The 17,380-nt window shown below is 35.6% G+C and overlaps 3 protein-coding genes across 4 annotated transcripts; 2 read left to right on the top strand and 1 right to left on the bottom strand.

Annotated features, from left to right (window-relative positions):
* Window positions 1-322: 322 nt before the first annotated feature.
* LOC113673623 (proton-coupled zinc antiporter SLC30A9, mitochondrial) lies at window positions 323-11,943 on the bottom strand. Of its 2 annotated transcripts, none has more exons than XM_027190035.2 (19): window positions 11,727-11,943; window positions 10,071-10,244; window positions 9,605-9,725; window positions 8,856-8,954; window positions 8,148-8,239; window positions 7,707-7,777; window positions 7,408-7,481; window positions 6,789-6,891; window positions 6,166-6,221; window positions 5,495-5,630; window positions 4,598-4,637; window positions 3,878-3,949; window positions 3,358-3,507; window positions 2,973-3,033; window positions 2,325-2,387; window positions 1,773-1,804; window positions 1,592-1,689; window positions 1,165-1,278; window positions 323-1,028 (listed from the first exon to the last, which is right to left on the bottom strand). In XM_027190035.2, the coding sequence occupies exons 1-19, from the start codon at window positions 11,845-11,847 to the stop codon at window positions 984-986; spliced, it is 1,722 nt and encodes a 573-aa protein (XP_027045836.2). In that variant the 5' UTR covers window positions 11,848-11,943; the 3' UTR covers window positions 323-983. The 2 variants fall into 2 exon arrangements, with proteins under 2 accessions (XP_027045836.2, XP_027045837.1); XM_027190036.2 differs by having other exon boundaries at window positions 11,698-11,907.
* LOC113673624 (V-type proton ATPase 16 kDa proteolipid subunit c) lies at window positions 11,932-15,385 on the top strand. The gene is made up of 4 exons (XM_027190037.2): window positions 11,932-12,149; window positions 12,231-12,389; window positions 14,020-14,044; window positions 14,191-15,385. Exons 1-4 carry the CDS (start codon window positions 12,080-12,082, stop codon window positions 14,399-14,401), a joined length of 465 nt encoding a protein of 154 aa, XP_027045838.2. The 5' UTR covers window positions 11,932-12,079; the 3' UTR covers window positions 14,402-15,385.
* Window positions 15,386-16,210: 825 nt separating this feature from the next.
* Window positions 16,211-17,286, top strand: LOC113673621 (uncharacterized). Its single transcript, XM_027190032.2, has one exon. The coding sequence runs from the start codon at window positions 16,341-16,343 to the stop codon at window positions 17,139-17,141; it is 801 nt and encodes a 266-aa protein (XP_027045833.2). The 5' UTR covers window positions 16,211-16,340; the 3' UTR covers window positions 17,142-17,286.
* The last annotated feature ends 94 nt before the right edge of the window (window positions 17,287-17,380 follow it).

Here is a 17,380-nt window from a genome sequence, read left to right as displayed (position 1 = left end):
CCACATGATACTCTTTGTCTTTCATTTTACTGCAGTTTATGTTTGAATGATTACTTTAAACAAGCCTTGAAATCTGATTGGTTGTTTTGTTTTTAGTGTAGCCTCCTCATTGGCTGGGAAAAAGATGTGATTTAAAAGCAAAAAACGGTGCGATTTGTAAATAAATCGCACTTATTTGAGCCAATCAGATTACAGGGACCACCAGTGATTTCAAAATGGATGTAATAAATATGATAAACTCGTTCAGGGAAAAGAAGTTTGGGGGACTAAGAACCACCTTGAAGTTAGAACAAACGAATATCAAGAAATTTGCACAAGAACGAGGAATGTGAAAGTTTAGTCTTTAGTAACTTGAGTTACAATTTATGTCGTGTGATTGCAGATTGATTGACTTTGTGGCCTCTTTATATCAACACTATTAAATTTAAGGGGATCAGAGGCCACCAAAAATTTAGCATTATTCTTATTATCCTATTAAATTTAATTAAATTCAAACGATAGATAAGGCAATTAGCGACTAAGATGGCAACTATCTTCAAACCGCTAATGTCCTTGATTATTCGAGAACGCGAAACTAAAACGGCATTTGATGCTGCCACTTTTGAATCTCATAGAGGATTGTCTTAACAGAGACATTTACAAGCCCTCCACATCAACCGTCGTGCCTCGCAAAACTGCAGATTTTAACTCGAGTAGTTTTTATCCATACTGGGAAACGTCTCTGAGTAAATTATGGGCCCTCCAATTCATTTTATAATGAAAATTATGGGAGAGGTAAGACTTTTTTTCCGGCAATGTGTGTGCCTGCTGGTCGTAACACATCGTCTCTAGTGTGATCACGATAAGTCCTCACTTAAGTAGGGATGAATAAATTGTCAGAATTAATTTTCCATCAATTTATCCCTGACAAGCTTGAGTCAAGGAAACTGTACAGCAAAGAGCTTGAAAATCTTTCGTGGTCAACTGATAAGGAACACGTTTCTTCAAAGAATCTCCAAATCAACATGACGCACTTCGGGATTTCTTTTCTAAAAGGGAAAGGAAAACAAGGTTAATCCACATTGGTAGAACAGTGTAAACACCTCACTTGCTGTTCGCACGCACTCTTTGCAAGTTCACAGGCTAGAACTAAGTCACCATCTCTTTGGTCAAGACGTACTTTACCTTAATATTTTTCTCAATTCTGTCTACTTGTTGACCCAACATATCAATTACTTCTTCTCCGTGTTCCAGGAGAAAAAGTTCTAGTTCAGGCACTGTGGTCAGCTGTTGGACCTCCTGGAAAAAAATAATATAAAATCGCCATGATGAATAAAAAGTTGATTCTAGGAGTTCCTACACTAACAATTACAATTGAAACCAATGGCCAAGATCTCTCCGTTACTTTGAGATGAGATTTGGGGTGGGAACATTTTTCTTTCTGTCTATCGGCAAGAGGATTACTCTTTTGTTTTGCGTTACCTGTGCCACGGTGCGGCTGTAACTTGGTTGAGTTTTATAGTGTACGAGGAAATCTTTCCTCATTGTTCAATAGAATTTCTAAGAATAAACGGTCCTATGCAGGTAGACACTCATTGTGCTCCACGCTTACCTCTAATAACAGTTCCATATCAACTCTGTTGAGATGACAGCGAGTAATTTCTCGTCCATCAAAATTTACCTCAGCCTTGAAACGAACTACATCTGCTCCTGGAAAGTGAAGGTTCAGAGTGATTATATAATGTTTTTTCTTTTTCTCTTCAAAAAGCACTTCACCACAGCAGGAAACTTACCCATCTCAGTAGCTTTCACGTCATGTATCGACCTAAAGGAAATCCAAACGTAATCAAGGCGTTAAAAGGCTTCTTTTAACAGGCCTCCGTTCAAAAGTAACCACTTGGGTTTGAAAACAGAATGTTTTTCACGCAATCAATTTGCTTCAACAGCGCAGTACATTTAACAATTGGTTCATACGTCAGCGTGCGTTCATCGAGATATGAAGCACGCGGGAAGTTTGGAGAGCACGAAAGATGCGTAGCCTCGAGCAACTCTAGCTTCTTGAGTGCTCTCTAAACTTCCCAAGTGCTTCATATCTCGATGAACGCACAGCTGAGGTATGAACCAATTGTTTTATAACATTTTCAACCTAATGGAAAATTTTTTTTCACGAGGGATACGTTTGCTAACGTCATGAGCGTGCTCAATAGGAATATGAAGCACGCTCGCGCAATTGAATTTGATGAGACAAATTTATTAGCCATGTTATAATAAGTTTTGTAACACCTTTTGTTCTTGATGACAAAAACAAACGGGCTATACAGTTTTGCTTCATATCATTTACCAACCTGACCACAATATCACTTTCCAATACTTCAATGATTTGCTGGATTCTGTTAACTGGAATAGATCTGAAAAGAAAGTGAGGTAACTTTTATTTGTAAAAAAAAAAAGGGAAAAAAAAAAAAAAGGTGACTAAGTAAGAGAGTGCGATAACAAAGAAAGCAGAATAATATAAAACTCAAATTTGAATGATTTCGAGTGCAACTTATGCGATTTGTCGTCTTTGAAAACTTTATAAGTGCTTATTTACAACAAACTGCACGAAAAATCATGTTGTTACTTGTTAATAATTTACATGAGAAACACATCACAGAAATTCAAGACGGATGAAATTTTGGCAGCGCACGAGCTATTTGAAAATTTGCTCTCGTGTTAAATGAAAAATGTTCGCTTTGTTCAGCCAATCAGACGCGCGTAATTTTTTCATTTACATTATATTATATTGTGTGGACTATCTGTGCAGAATAACTTGGGGATTCAGAGAGAAGGGGGTCAAACCTCTTTGGCTTACAGCCCAAGAAAGTACACTCTAGAAAAGACAAAAAATCATGTTTATGAGGTTGAAAAGGAAAGAAACCACCTCATAAATAACAATAAAAAGTCGGAAAAAGTGGAAAAAATTTCAAGCATAGATCCAAAAGTAAATGCAGTACCTTCCAATCAGGAAGTCAGCATTTCTACCAATAAGGAACACTGCAAATGAGCCAAGAAGCCCTAAAAAGTAACAGATTAACAAGCAAAGGTGTGATTTGCACAAAAAAATGAATGACTACAGATAATGTCACGGTCTCTGATTCAAATAAATTTTAGATTTTTCCTATTCAGCATTTGATATTCAAATTTCTTCTCACTAAATAAAAATCTTACTTCTTCTATTAAACAAGTAATTATGAGATCAAATTCCTTAATTGTTATCAAGCATCCATTAAGACAACATGTCAGTCTTGTTCATTTGTTACTTTATTACCCAAAGAAAAAAAGGAAAAAGAAGGTAAATTTGAATATCAAGAACTGTGTGTGAGTTTAAAGTACCAGTACCTCCAATCATCACTGAACCCAAAGCATCAAATACAGGGCTTCCAGTGTAAGAGGTAAGACCAAGGCAGCATGTAGCCAACATAACTCCAGCTACAGCAGCACCATCCTCAAGTAGGACTGTCACTGCACTGGGATCTCTACCACGCATCACTACAAGTACAGCAACAGTAGACAGAGTGCAGTTGAAAAATATGCTCGCATTTGATAGACAGACTAGCTACAAGTAAAGGGAGCACTTGGTCCAATGAGATGATATAAAACTTAACAGAGTTTGAAGTGGTGCTATTCACCATTACCACACTGACCAATTCATTTTTACTGATAACACTCTTGGACTGACATAAATTTGCTATTCAGCTAAACTGAAGACTTCCACTCAAGTTGTCAATGGTAAAACCCCCTATTCAAACACTCAAGGAATTTTAAAAAAATTAATATCCATGTCAATTTCATTGTCTTCTGTCACACTCAGTCAGGTGCTGTATGACACTGTGCGCTAATTATCATACCATCTTATTACCATATTCTTTGAACGACATGCCACTTTCCCGAGCACTTTTCCGCACCTGCCCTATGGCCAGCAACAAAGTTGCTAAGGATGCAGAAAAACAGTCAAGTGTCAATATTTTTGTTTATAATTGTTTATACCACTCACAAAATAAAATGATATGGGTTTTTACACAGTATAAGAAGAAGTGACATTTAGTGACAAAGTTCTTGCACCATCTGTAGTCAGTTGGATTTGTTTCAGTAAGCAATCTCATTTATTTGTTTTCCCTTTTTTGTTTTAATTACTTTCTAAATCAATAGCATTAAACATGATGTCTCATGCTAAAGGTGGCTGACTAGTTAATTTCAGTTTACATCTTGGCACCCTTACCACAGATGGTTCTTTTATAATTAATAGTTTTCAAGGACTACCAGCAGGTATCTAAATTTTACAAGCTTAGAACACTTGCTGTTTAATGTTCATTAGCTGTCAGTTTGTCCAGTTTGGTGTGTCCAATTACAAGCTGCTTTAAATCAGACAGTCCTTGAGGACTTTCAATAACCAATCAGAGAAACATGCATTTCCTTATTGAAACAAACCACTAATTAAGAACTAACTATTAATAGATCAATTATGAAAGCATCAATTAATTACAATCATTATGGTTTCAACAATTTCCAAACAATGTACTATGAAGATAGATCAACTATTAACAAACAAAGAAGACAAAAATGACTGTACACAACCAACCTCCTTCCACTAGAAATGATCCAGCAAGAATAGTATAGGCCTGAATGATAAAACATGCAAAAGTAACCTCTTGTTATAAAACAAAAGTCATCTGGTAGGCTGAATATCCTCCTGAGACTATGCACTTTAATTTCATGTGTATCGGAAATGCTGGAAAGAATTATGTTTCAAACACAACTTAAAGCTTTTGAAATTTTTTTGCCTTCTGTTGTGGCATGACACAACCACAGTATACCACCATTAATTTAGCTAGTCACAATTATTGGGTAATAATGGGAATTTGGAATTAATCATATCATTGGTACAAAACTTAGTATCCCTTGGCAACCCAGCCATTGAAATTAGACCAATCACTAACTAAAAGTTGTCTTTTAATGCTGGTCTATCTTAAAGTTCAAGTTTTGTTTGATCTTCACTTATAATGCATTTTTAATGACCCCATTTGCTGTAACAACTACAATACATTTATTTTATTGTTTAAAAAAAACTATAATTTACTTGTCTCACTCACAGCCATTTTTTGCATGCCATCCAAAAATGGCTGTGAGGGAGACTATTTACAAACAAACAATTTTCTACAATTACTAGAAGATTGCAACATTACATTTATTTATAAATTTTTCAACAACTAAATAATAAATGTAGCAAGGAAACCCAATAGAAGCTAGAAGCTTATAAGTTGAAAAGTGTCACACAGTTAACTTTACAAAAAATTTGGATCAATGTCAGTATATAGGCAACTTCTACCCCTAACCAAACATTAACTTTAACTTGTTATGAGTGGGCTGGTGTTGGGTTAGGGGAGGGGTACCAGAATGTGCACATTTGCTCAGATGCTGACATTGATCTGAAAACTTTATAGCTAGATATTGTCAATGTTTATTTATCACAACTGACCATTGTAAGATTCTCTAATGGAGATGGATTCATCAGGCCTGACACACCATGATACATTGTTACACCAGCTCCAAGGAAAAAAATCCCAACACCACTAATAAGAGAATACACGTAACGAGCTCTTGACCAGCCATATCTGAAAGATAGTTTTATTAACCTAAACATATGTTGGAAAAAGTACACTCAACCATACATTGTATGGTATATACACAGACAAGTAGCAACTAATGTAAAAATCATCTTTGGTTTTCAAACTCTTCGTCAGGTTCCAGATGAAGTCAGTGTCTGACTAGTAACCAAAATGCAAGGCCAACCTAAATCTTACCCTTTATGATGGACAACCACATTCTTTAAGATTAAAAAGTTAAAACATTTCAGGGTCTGTTAATTTCACTTTCATACATTCTTTTCTCCAAAACTTGGTTACATTAACTCTGCTGACGTAAAGAATTAGGTCCACAAAGCTTGCCTAAAACTATTTTGAAAACTGGCAGGAAAATATGGCTTGAGACGTTCTAATGGAAATATGTCTATCTGCTGTTCACTATTAATAATGTATTTTCCCCCACTAACTGCTTCAAGAGTGTATAATCATCTGATAAGGTATATCGCAAAAAGCATAAGTTAAACCATGATCAGACTTGTGTTTACAGGGAAGTACTTATACTTACGGATGATCTGGAGAAGGTTTCTTGATTGACTGCATGATTCCAACAGCTAACAGACACTTTCAATTGATAAAAAAAACAAAAAAGCCTCACTCACTGAAAAAGCCTCATTACAATAACTCATAACATTCAAAATTTCCTCATAAATATCAGGTTGTATTTGCCTAAGGGCAATGGTTAGAAGACCAATAAAATTGTTAGCTAAAAAACAAAACAATTTCATTTCCTATTTCAACTTTGGGCAAAGAAGCACACACTCAATGAGAGTGACAAGTAATTTTGAGAGTTCTTTTTGTGGCAAAGAGGCAGAAGAAGAAGCAAGAAAACATGAAATGGAAACATAGGCTGCAAAATTCAATACATCCACTGTAGCCGTTTTAACAACTTCCACTGTAAACTAATATCAAAAATATCTAATACCAAGAAAACTTTTACATGCATTAAATTTGTTCTTGCCAAGACAAGAACAAATTTAAGGCATTATCATATCATTTTTTTCATGAATAACTATTTAGTTTTTGTTTGAAAATTGATAATTGTTTCGGAATTATATGAGCCATCTTCAGAGTATCTTTACATGGATTGCCTTTCTTAGCTAGATGTAAATAAATTCAATCATACCATACCTGGTTCAACATGTCTGCTAATGAATGTATAGATTCTGATAACATTGTTGCTGATCCACTGTACAGATAAGCACCAAACTTAAACAGCATCACTGCTAGGTTGCTATTAAAAACATCAACAAACAATACTGATCTGTCCAATGCAATAAATAATGTACTTAATAATAATAATAAGTTGTCCTTTAGCACTATGCACCATATGCAAACTTGGCCCATCAACAGAACATATCATTTACACTAGAAGCACTTTCCTTTCCTTGTAACAGTAAAAAAAATAGTCTAAAATTTACTGTGAGGGGTTATGACAAGAGTTTTCCTTTGAAGGATGTTGAGTTAGAGTTACAATAATAACTATTCAAAAGTTGATTATTCTAGAGCATAACTTTTCCAGCTTAAGTGGGGTGCATTTTGAACAAGTGGGGATACTAGACCATCTTTAATTATGGTAATTCTGGTCTAAATCTAAGAAACAGAAAAACAGGACAACCATATGTGATCCTATAACTACAAAATTAAAACAGTCTCACATCAATTGTTGTTTCACTCTAATCCAGGAATTGGACAAGAGTGATAACCCAAGCTAAGCTAGAAGTGTTACAGTTGTGTAGGTGTTTTGTACCTGCAGATTGCATATGTCACAACCTTGGCAGAACCTTTCAACAACATATTTCTCTGTATCCTTTCACCATAGTGCTAGAAAATAAAATGGAAGGTGATAAAAACATACTGAGTAAGCAATCGAAGACCTTCTCCAAGAGAAAAGTGAGCTACTTTGTGAGCCCCTGGAAAGGACTAACTACCAGTAAGCAATTATGTAGGGATGGTATTCATGCACTTTCCATGTTCAAAAGTCATGAACAAAACTATTCATAACTGGCCACTTTGAATAAAGTTGAGTTTGGAGCCCTATCAACTGACCTTGTTCTCTTCATTCTTCTTAGAGTGGTCTCTTATTGACTTCTTTAGATGTCCTATTAGTTCTCCTAGGCCTAGAAAAATGAGCAAAGTTGATAATAGGTTACTTGAGTAAAGATTTCTTAGGAATTGCACATTACTGATGTTGCTCCTGCTGCTACCACTACAAAGAAAGTATTGAATAAATATTATACACTTGAATCTCTTGACAATAGCAAGTGAGGGGGAGTAGCAGTAGAGAGTTAGGCTTTACAGAAAGGGAGGAGTGCAAAACAATACCCCTATCTATTTCACCACCAACTTTTGTTGAGAGGTTATTTTGAATTGGCATCTAGGACACACTTTATGGATCATGCACTACCATTGTGGAAAGGTGACCATCTCAGGAGGTGGCTCTTAATGATGGTTTGACTGTACATGAGCCCACAGGTAGTTGTAAAGTACCTTTCCTATAACGTTCACTTTCTTCATACACCTTTTTTCTGTTCCAGATTTCTCTTGAAAGAGCTTCAGGGCTTCCCCAAACTTCATAAGCTCTGAATATTTTAAATAAGAATAAAAATTATTTGAATTCTTATGTTTGATTTTAATTAACCTTGCAATTTTGCTGTTACAATAAGTACAATGCATGATATTATTGATGAGAAACTCATTAATCAAGTTTGGGATTTCTTTAGTTTTGTTGCAATAGGTCTTGATGATTCTCAATAACCCAAGCCATTTTCTTAAAAAAATCAAGTACAAAGAAAAAACACCTGAAAATAAAACCAAAATTTGAAAATTCATTTTTTCCCAAGTTTCTAGCAATTTTCTGGTTTTGCTCTTCCTATTCTTTATAGCCTCCTCCTCTTCTATCAAGTGCTGTTCAAAGAAATTGATCAGTTCAACATTACCTAACAATATTGCCTAATATATACCCATATAAACTCCTTCATATTGCTTTTAGTTTTTTTTACTAATTAACTGAATGCTTTTCTTTACAAGAATATACAAGCACACCTCAAAGCTAGTTTCCTCCTAGAGTACCAAGTCTACTGTCTTATTAACAGGTATTCTTTACCTTAGAAATAAAAGGCAACCATGGCAAAACCAGACCATAATAAGCAAAGAAACTCTCCCTCCATAATTTACAGACAAATGTTCATTACTTACCTTTTCTCTACATCTGATTTTAAATAGCAAACATCTGGAGGTTGTTGTGGATCACTATAAGCACTCCGCACTGCTGTTGTCTTGATTCCCTCTAAATCACTGAAGGAAAAAAAATTGATAAACCTTACCCACACTGCCATTCAAATTCATTTTATTTGTACTTCTCTGGATTAAGAATTCATTTAGCCCACAATCAAAAATTCCATAAAATATCCCTGTACAGTGAGCATCACCCACATAGTAAGACACCTATCTCAGGCTTCCTTACAGTTTTAAGCCAATTACCACCAAAGAACATTCATTGGCCAGGATTCACCACTCTTTTACTGCAGCTGAAACAACAGCACTTTGCCTAGCTTTTTTCTTGATTCCCTCTTAATAACTGAAGGAAGGAATCAATATATCCTACCCACACTGAAACTTAAATTCAATTTATTTTCATTTGTATAGACCATAAAGAATTCATTGCAATCATATAATCAATAAAATATCCTTGTACAGAGTGAATCTCTAACAGAGTGAGAAACTCATTTTGGGCAACTTGACAGTTTTAAGCCAATTACAACAAAAGAACATCAAGTGGCCTCTCCATTTCTTAAAGTTTGTCTCCTAGCACTGAATAATTAAGGTTAGGAGACAAAAGACAATGGGAACCCAATCTTAGTAATTTCATAACTGATTAGAAGATAAAATTTGATTGCATCATGAACAAACAAGAAGCCAAACAGACATTGTGTTTGGTACCATACCTTGGTTTAAGAAGGTAATCACTCATGGCACGGGTAGCAGAAATAAATGTATTTTGATAATATTTTCTATCATAATTGACATCAATTGGTTGCATCTTAAAAAATCTTTTTGCTCTTTCTCCTTCAAGAATCAAAATAAAATATGAAACGGTTAACAAAACAATCACTATTTTCCCAAAAGGGAAGTTACTAAGTATCTAACAAGGTTTGCAAAAATCAATCTTCAAGTCAAATTTCAAACAATAACCCTGAATCCAAGTTCTAACCTCACTTACACCATGAAAAAGTTACAATAACTACATACAAAATTTGGTTGCAGTTCAATCATCCTACATAATTTGTTTGCTAACCAAATATGTATTTTCTTAATACTACTAACCATGGTCTTTAAAGACCTTTTACATCTAATCTTCTAGTCTCATAGTAGTTGTACAGCCACTCAAAACATTTATTTAATTGTGTGTACCTTTGATTGCTTTTTTTCTTGAGGACTTTTCTTTCTCCCTTTCATCTGATTTGCCCTCATTGCTTCCACTGGATCCCCCTTCATAACTCGAAATACTCCTAAGTTGTCCAAATCTTTTACTAGAGAAGTACCTTACAAATACACCACTATGTAACTGCTGTCTCCTGGAGCATTCTGCCTCACATAAAAAGAATGATTGAAAGAACTCAACTTAATCTCTTGGTTTATTTGGCCTTAATTTGTGGGGCTGCTCCGAGAGATTCCGAAAATACAGAATTACATACTCTTTAACACATCTCATGGAATACTGTTTACTGGTTTTCAAAACGCCACTCACCACAAAAAGTAAAATAGCACTTCATGTTCACTCATACATATTGCATGATCGTGCACACTCGGGAAGATATATACCTATTCAGTAATACTTTATCTCAGACAAGAAGAAAATCAATTTTTAATACATGCTTCTGACTATTACTTCAAGTCATTTGCAATTACTCTAATTCAGTACAGCAATGTACAAACTCTGATACATACATACATACATACATATATACATACGTATACTATTTGTTAAGGCAGGTTGGTTTGCAGCAACCCAAAGGCTGGTGTGGACCTACTGACAACTTAATTTAAAAAAAAATGTATTTATATAAAATCTTAAATAAAATAAATAAATTAATTAATTAAAAATTTAAAAACTAAAAATATAAGAAATCTGATCATTTTGATGTTATCAGACAGGCCTCTTTTTCGAATTGGAGTTGGTCCAGTATCTTGGAGGCTTGTCTAAGTTTTTAAGCATCCTTGATGGCTCTAGGGATTAAATTCCAAACGATGGGTCCTCTATATCTTACACTATTTCTGCCAATGTTGCTATTGTACCGTACATGCGAGAAGTGATTTGTGCACCTTAAATTATAATTAGTATTAGTATTGCAAGTTTCGAAGAGGGCTGTGAGTTGATCAGGTAAGCTATTACGATAGATCTGGTACATTATAGAAGCAAGCCTATGCTTGTAAATATAGACTAGAGGTTTCCATTTTACAAGGTCAAGAACGTCAGTGTCAGGAGTTTCGGTAGGGAGTTTGTGAACTAGTTTGGCTGCTTTCAGGTGTAGATGTTCTAAAATATAGAATGTAGATGGTGAGCAGGATCCCCAAATAGCAATGCAGTAAGTGATGCTCGGGACAATCCCTTTAAAATATATTTCCTCTAAAACACTTGAGGGAAGGGCTTTAAAATTTTTCAAGAATTTTAGCTTTCCTCCAAACTTAGTGCGCAGTGCTTTTACGTGGGGTTTCCAGTTCAGTTTATAGTCGATTTCAACCCCTAAGCAAGTGGATTTAGAAGTGAAGTGAATGTAAGAATTTCCTAACATAACAGGTCTCAATGGACCAACAAAAGAATGATTGGAAATCAGCATAGCCACAGTCTTTCCAGTGTGAATAGTCAGATGATTGTTGATGATTGCTGATGGTCAATTTAGTTGCTAAGATCTGAACTCCGACACTTAGATATCTTCCAAATATGCTCACTTTAACTATTTTCTCATTCAGTCTACATGAATGCTGCCTATGAACACTAAAAAAATTCAAAAAAGTCATGCATGATCACTGTGCTCACATCATGATTCCACAACCTTGTCACTATACCTCTGCATAGTTTCAACTTCTCGTTGAACCCAACTTTGTACCAAGAAGAAACATCTTTCCACTGGAGAAAGAATCCTATCTTTACACTCATTTGAGAGAACTTCCACAACGCTGAGGACATGTCTCCCCTCTTTCATATCCAAGTTATCAATTCCAAAACAAACCCACCATGTTTTTTTTTTTACTGAGTAACCGTGCCATCCTTCTGTCACAGATGATCTTGTACGAGTACATCACATGATTTTCGTGTCACATGACGAACGTGATCGATCACCTGACCCAACTCACATCGCCATTTTGTTCGGCAGCTGGTGTCTTTCTGGTAGAAATCATTCTTAAATTCCTTAAAGAAAATGGGAGATCAACCTTCTTATGTCGCGTTTTTCGGTGCCATGGGAGCAACTTCGGCCATTGTGTTTAGTGGTAAGCATATTATGAGAGGTTTGGCTACCCTGTGCTAAGTTTAAACCATGCTGATCATTAATTCGGTAAAACCAATTCTAGCCCTAGGAGCAGCATATGGGACAGCCAAAAGTGGAACAGGAATCGCTGCCATGAGTGTGATGCGCCCAGAACTGATTATGAAGTCTATAATTCCAGTAGTCATGGCGGGTATCCTTGCTATTTATGGACTCGTCGTGGCCGTACTTGTTGGCAATGGAAGTAAGTGTTCATGACGGGTTAATCGCTAGTGTTATAATTGAGAAAATTACGTCATTCTTCGTATGAAACATTCTTCATTTCGATTCTGGTTATTAATGACAACGAAGTTTTTTTTTTCTACATAGCTGGAGTGAAATTCAATCGTGTCAAAATTCCCTACGTAGACCATTATCTCTATGTAAAGAGAAATGTTGTGCTAATTTATGGAGCTATATCTGTAGAGTGACTCAATGCCTCACCAGTTGTTCTGACTGGCAAGCCACTGAGCAGCTCTTTACACCTCTCATGTTCTTTTACATTGATTAAGGAAAGCTGATAAGCTAGCCCACTGTTTATTTTGCCATGCTCTTTCTTAGTGCATCAAATGAACCACAGCATTTAGTGGATCCTTCACAATTCCCACATGTTATGTTGCAAACAACTTGTTGTTCATTGTTTTGAGAAACCTATTACTATAGTATTAAAGCAAGATAAGCACTCTGTATCAGTCAACCAAGGCAGTAGCCCACCTAAGAAGTTGGTTTAATACATAAAAAGTTTGTACCCTTCTTGCCTGTGGCTTATGATTTACCACCTTTTGTTGTAGTCTCACAACAAACATATAGCAAGTGCGGTTAATTGCTTTACAATCGATTGATAGCTTCATATATTTTCAGTGGTCATTTTGTCATGGTAGTAACTCACTTTAGATTTAAAGTTGCAGAAAATATTTCTCTAGGTTGTTGTTGGTGATTGTATATTCATTTTAAATGGAGAAATCATTCATATTCACTGAACCTTGACTGAGGCTTTGTCCAAAACATTGAAACATTTAAATACATATTTTGATCAAGAAAGATAATAACGAACAAAAACTTAATAATGAAAAATTTCATTTTACTGTATTTCTTAACCCTTTGACAGCCAAGAGTGACTAGCATCTAATTCCCCCATACAGTATCACCTCTGAATCACACATAAAGGACATGAGAATAAGGGAAATAATCACCAATTAACCTTTTACACTCTAATATCAGTATTCATATTCTCTATACTGTTCTCTGTACATTTACTAAGGTGCTGACAAGGAGAATTTGTCTAACAATCAAGAGTTTTTTCAGTTGGTGATCATTCCCTTCATTCTCATGACATCAATGTGTGATTCAGTGGTGATATTGGAAAAAAGAAATTAGATGCCAGTCACTCTTAAGGGTCAAAGGGCTAAAGAAACTCTTGATTGTTAAAAAAATTATCCTTGGAGGAAATGTATGGGGAAGAGAATAGAGAATGTGCATACAAATGTTGGGATGTAAAGAGTTATGTAAACTTTGTATTCCCATTTAATTTCACTTCTCTCATTTACATCCAGTAAGGATAAACTTTGGACACATTTTTGATTACTTCTCAAGGCAAAGTAACTTAGTCTTCCTCAATTAGACAAATATAACCAAAAAAATTGTTAACTTAAAACCAGCCCTTATTTGAAACAATACTTAAAAAAGTTCTCAACCAACTTTACACTTTTACAGTAGCCTATTGATTGTGGTCAGTCCTTACTATTGCTAACACACAGCATGCTATGCAATGAAAATGTGCTAAAAATGATGTCCTAGGGTTCTTCTGAACTAACAATTTTTCCTTTCCTTTTCAGTTTCTGAGAAGTATACTCTTTTCAAGTGAGTAATTGCTTACCTTCCTTGAAAGTGATATTTTTTAGTATCCCACTTAAAGATATATTGTTATTTGTTTCTCATTAATGGTATTTTATAAAATTCTCTACACATTATCTCATAAGATTTTTTTCTCATTTCTTGTATTTAAGGAGTTTTCTAGATCTGGGTGCAGGTTTGAGTGTTGGACTGAGTGGCTTGGCAGCAGGTTTTGCTATTGGTATTGTTGGTGATGCTGGAGTCAGAGGAACAGCTCAACAGCCTCGTCTCTTTGTTGGAATGATTCTTATTTTGATTTTTGCTGAAGTTCTTGGTCTTTATGGACTGATTGTTGCTTTAATCCTTACCACAAAGAGTGCTTAGAAACAGTGTTAAATTCCCTCATAACTTTTTGAAATTGAACTTGAGCTAAGGCATATTTGCAGTCACTAAAACTGATTTTTCATGAAGACTATTGATTTACATGGGTGTCCTAGTTAATTTCTCTGTTTGTGTTGTTAGGTTCTTCACTATGAACACAGTGTTGTCCTAATTTCTTTGCTTTGCTTTACATAGCTATGTTAGACCTACAGCTAGTATGATCAAGGTAATAGCCCTCTATGCATGTTCATATTAAAAAAGCCAAGATGAATCCAAGCCTTGCTCTCAAGCTGCAGACTGGTGAAGTGTGATGAGAGAATATTTGTAGAGCACTGATAATGAAGGAATATCCACACTTAAAGGCAACAAGAGGTTGTCAAGGGCTCAAAAATGGAGAATTTTTGAAAATTACATAATCATGCATGAAAGCTTTTTAAATGCCAATTCTATTCAACCATAAGGAAGCACAAAACATTCCAAATAGAGCTAGTGAATTTGTTTTTGCTAGGAAGACAGTGTTCTGGTAAACCTTTAGTTTGTTACTTTTGTACTTAAGCCAATGACACCACCAACAGTATACTCTAATTATTGTTGTTATTTTAAATTACATGAGTATCAGCAAGCGCTGAAAGTGATGAAATTCAAATTTTAATTAAGAAATGTGAAATGCATGAGGTGTTTCTCACCTAGGAAGTAAATTCCTTGATTAGGTCTGATTGATTGGTTCCCTAGGGAATGTTTATACTTGATGTTGCAAACTTGTGGTTTTTCAGCAACTTCAATTGGTATTTTCTTTTAGATCAACTGAGGTCTTAAAGATTTTGGAGGAATTATGTCATAGTGAAAAAATTTTTGGTTGGAATTTTTGTTTGTGTGGGAAATGAAGCCTATCATACAAGAACAGTGACTCATTATAAATCGTATGGCATGCATGTGAAGTATGTAAAAAGCCTACTAGAAAATGAGTCATTAAATTGTCTTAAATCTTTTGTTTGTTTCTCATCGCTTAGCACCTTTATATATGTACATGTTAAGCACCAAGGGGACAATCTAGATCAAAGAGGCAAACAGTTTTAAAGTGATTTGAAAGCTGACAAAGAACTATCACTCAAAAACTTCAGCATTAGAAACTCTTTATTGTGGCCAATTTACTTAAGCAACTCAATTAAAAGACCAAATTATATATACACCAATTCAGTACCACAGTTTAGATAGTTACCCCTTCCTTTCATTTTACTGTAGTCAGGATGTAAAAATTGATACGAATGCTCTTTTTGTTGTTGGATGCTAAACTCAATTTACATTTGGGGAGGGAAAAGTTTACTCCAGTGCCCTTTTCAGGAGTCAAGTGGGTCAGTGAAGTGTCGTCAGTGACACAGGATTACTCTGGGTATGACTTGCTACTCTTTGTATTGGTGAAGAAAACTTCCACTCTCTTGTCAGCGACCAGTTGCAAATCTAAAGCTGATTGACTTGGTCGGTCTCATTGCCCCTTGACTTTCATAGCTTTTTTTGTTTCTATTTTGGGTTGTCACCACGTGCTGCAGACACTATGATTTTTCTTATTTTGATAGATGTGATTACCTATTTCTTGGTCTTGAGACACTAAAAGGAATTGATTGCGACTGAGGGATTTTTATAATCTAAACAGCTTCGAAGTTGTTTTCATTGACAAGCCGAACAATTGTGTGTGGAGCTACGAAATTTTAAAGAGAACTTGAAACACACAAGAACCTTTACTCCACTAGGGAGTATAACCTGCTAACGCGCACTCTTAGACGTGACCCGAAATTAGCTGATGGGAACTGACTGAAATTATTCATTTTATGGCTCTTAGAGCCTTGGTGAGGGCTGGCGAGGTGTCTTTGCGCCCGAACGCGTTTCACACATAGGTCTTCAAAACACATCCCGCTTGTAATTTCTTTTCCTTCTGGGCGTCCCTATGTCATTGTTTCCAGTGTTTCCCCGCCAACCCCGATGGTTGGAACGCCTGACGCTTATCCATATGAAGAGAGCATGTGAGAGTCGTCTCAAAATGGCTTCGCTACTGTGTTTGAGGTCGTTTTCGAAAGCTACGATTTGTTTCTATTACGGATCTCAAATCACCATAAACTCGTCACCTCTTACCATGGTTTTCAGGATATTTTCTTTTCAAAGAAAAAGGAGTGTTTCTTGGGTTAGTAATATGCAACCATCGAGGAGACTTTCTTTGACATCTCTTTTGAGTTGTAGGAGAGAAAGATTCCAACATGAACGCCCTCAGAGAAGTGTTTTGCTCGTGGACGAAATTGGTGGTAACCAAGGTGAGATGTCATTTGAACAAGCGTTGCAGATGGCGAAAGAAAAATCGCTTGAACTTGTCCGGGTGAACACGATTAAGAAGGACGATTCAGTAAATATGCCTGTCTTCAGATTGATGTCGACTGGTAGACATACCAACATAAGAACTAGAGCTCGCTCTCTTGAAGATAAACCACCGAAGACAAAGACTATTAAAGTTAGTGACAGGATAGAATTCAAAGATTTATTTTTCAGAATAAAACGGATTGAAGGTTACCTGGAAAAGGGTTACCAAGTAAAGCTTTGCGTTAAAAGCAAAAAGGGAGGAAGTGTGGAGTCAACATCCGATGATAAATTAAATATCATAAAGCAAGTAGAGCAAGAAATGAAGGTAAACTATACAACTGGAAGGCCTGTAGAGGAAAGCAAAGGCCTCATTGTTTGTGTCTTTAAACCTGCATAGTTTTAAATTGATAGCAAAACTAAGGAAGACATTGGGGAGTTAGAGAATTTCGGAAATCTCCTTTTCAAAATGAGACAGAGCATTACCTCTCTCTTGTAAATTTCACTGTTATTTGCTTGAGAATAAAAATTATTTTCACATTCAAGGTTTTGCACTTACCCTTGTTTCAAAAGAGCGGTTTGTTTGGGGCCTCTTTAAAATAGCCTACTACAGTAATGGCATTCTAAGTCATGTAAGGT

The sequence above is a fragment of the Pocillopora damicornis genome, chromosome 13 (assembly GCF_964200805.1).
Source record: "Pocillopora damicornis chromosome 13, jaPocDami1.2, whole genome shotgun sequence".
In the NCBI taxonomy this organism is placed as follows: Eukaryota; Metazoa; Cnidaria; class Anthozoa; order Scleractinia; family Pocilloporidae; genus Pocillopora; species Pocillopora damicornis.
The sequence above is the reverse complement of the archived record's forward strand: the minus strand, read 5'-3'. Positions and strand labels throughout refer to the sequence as shown.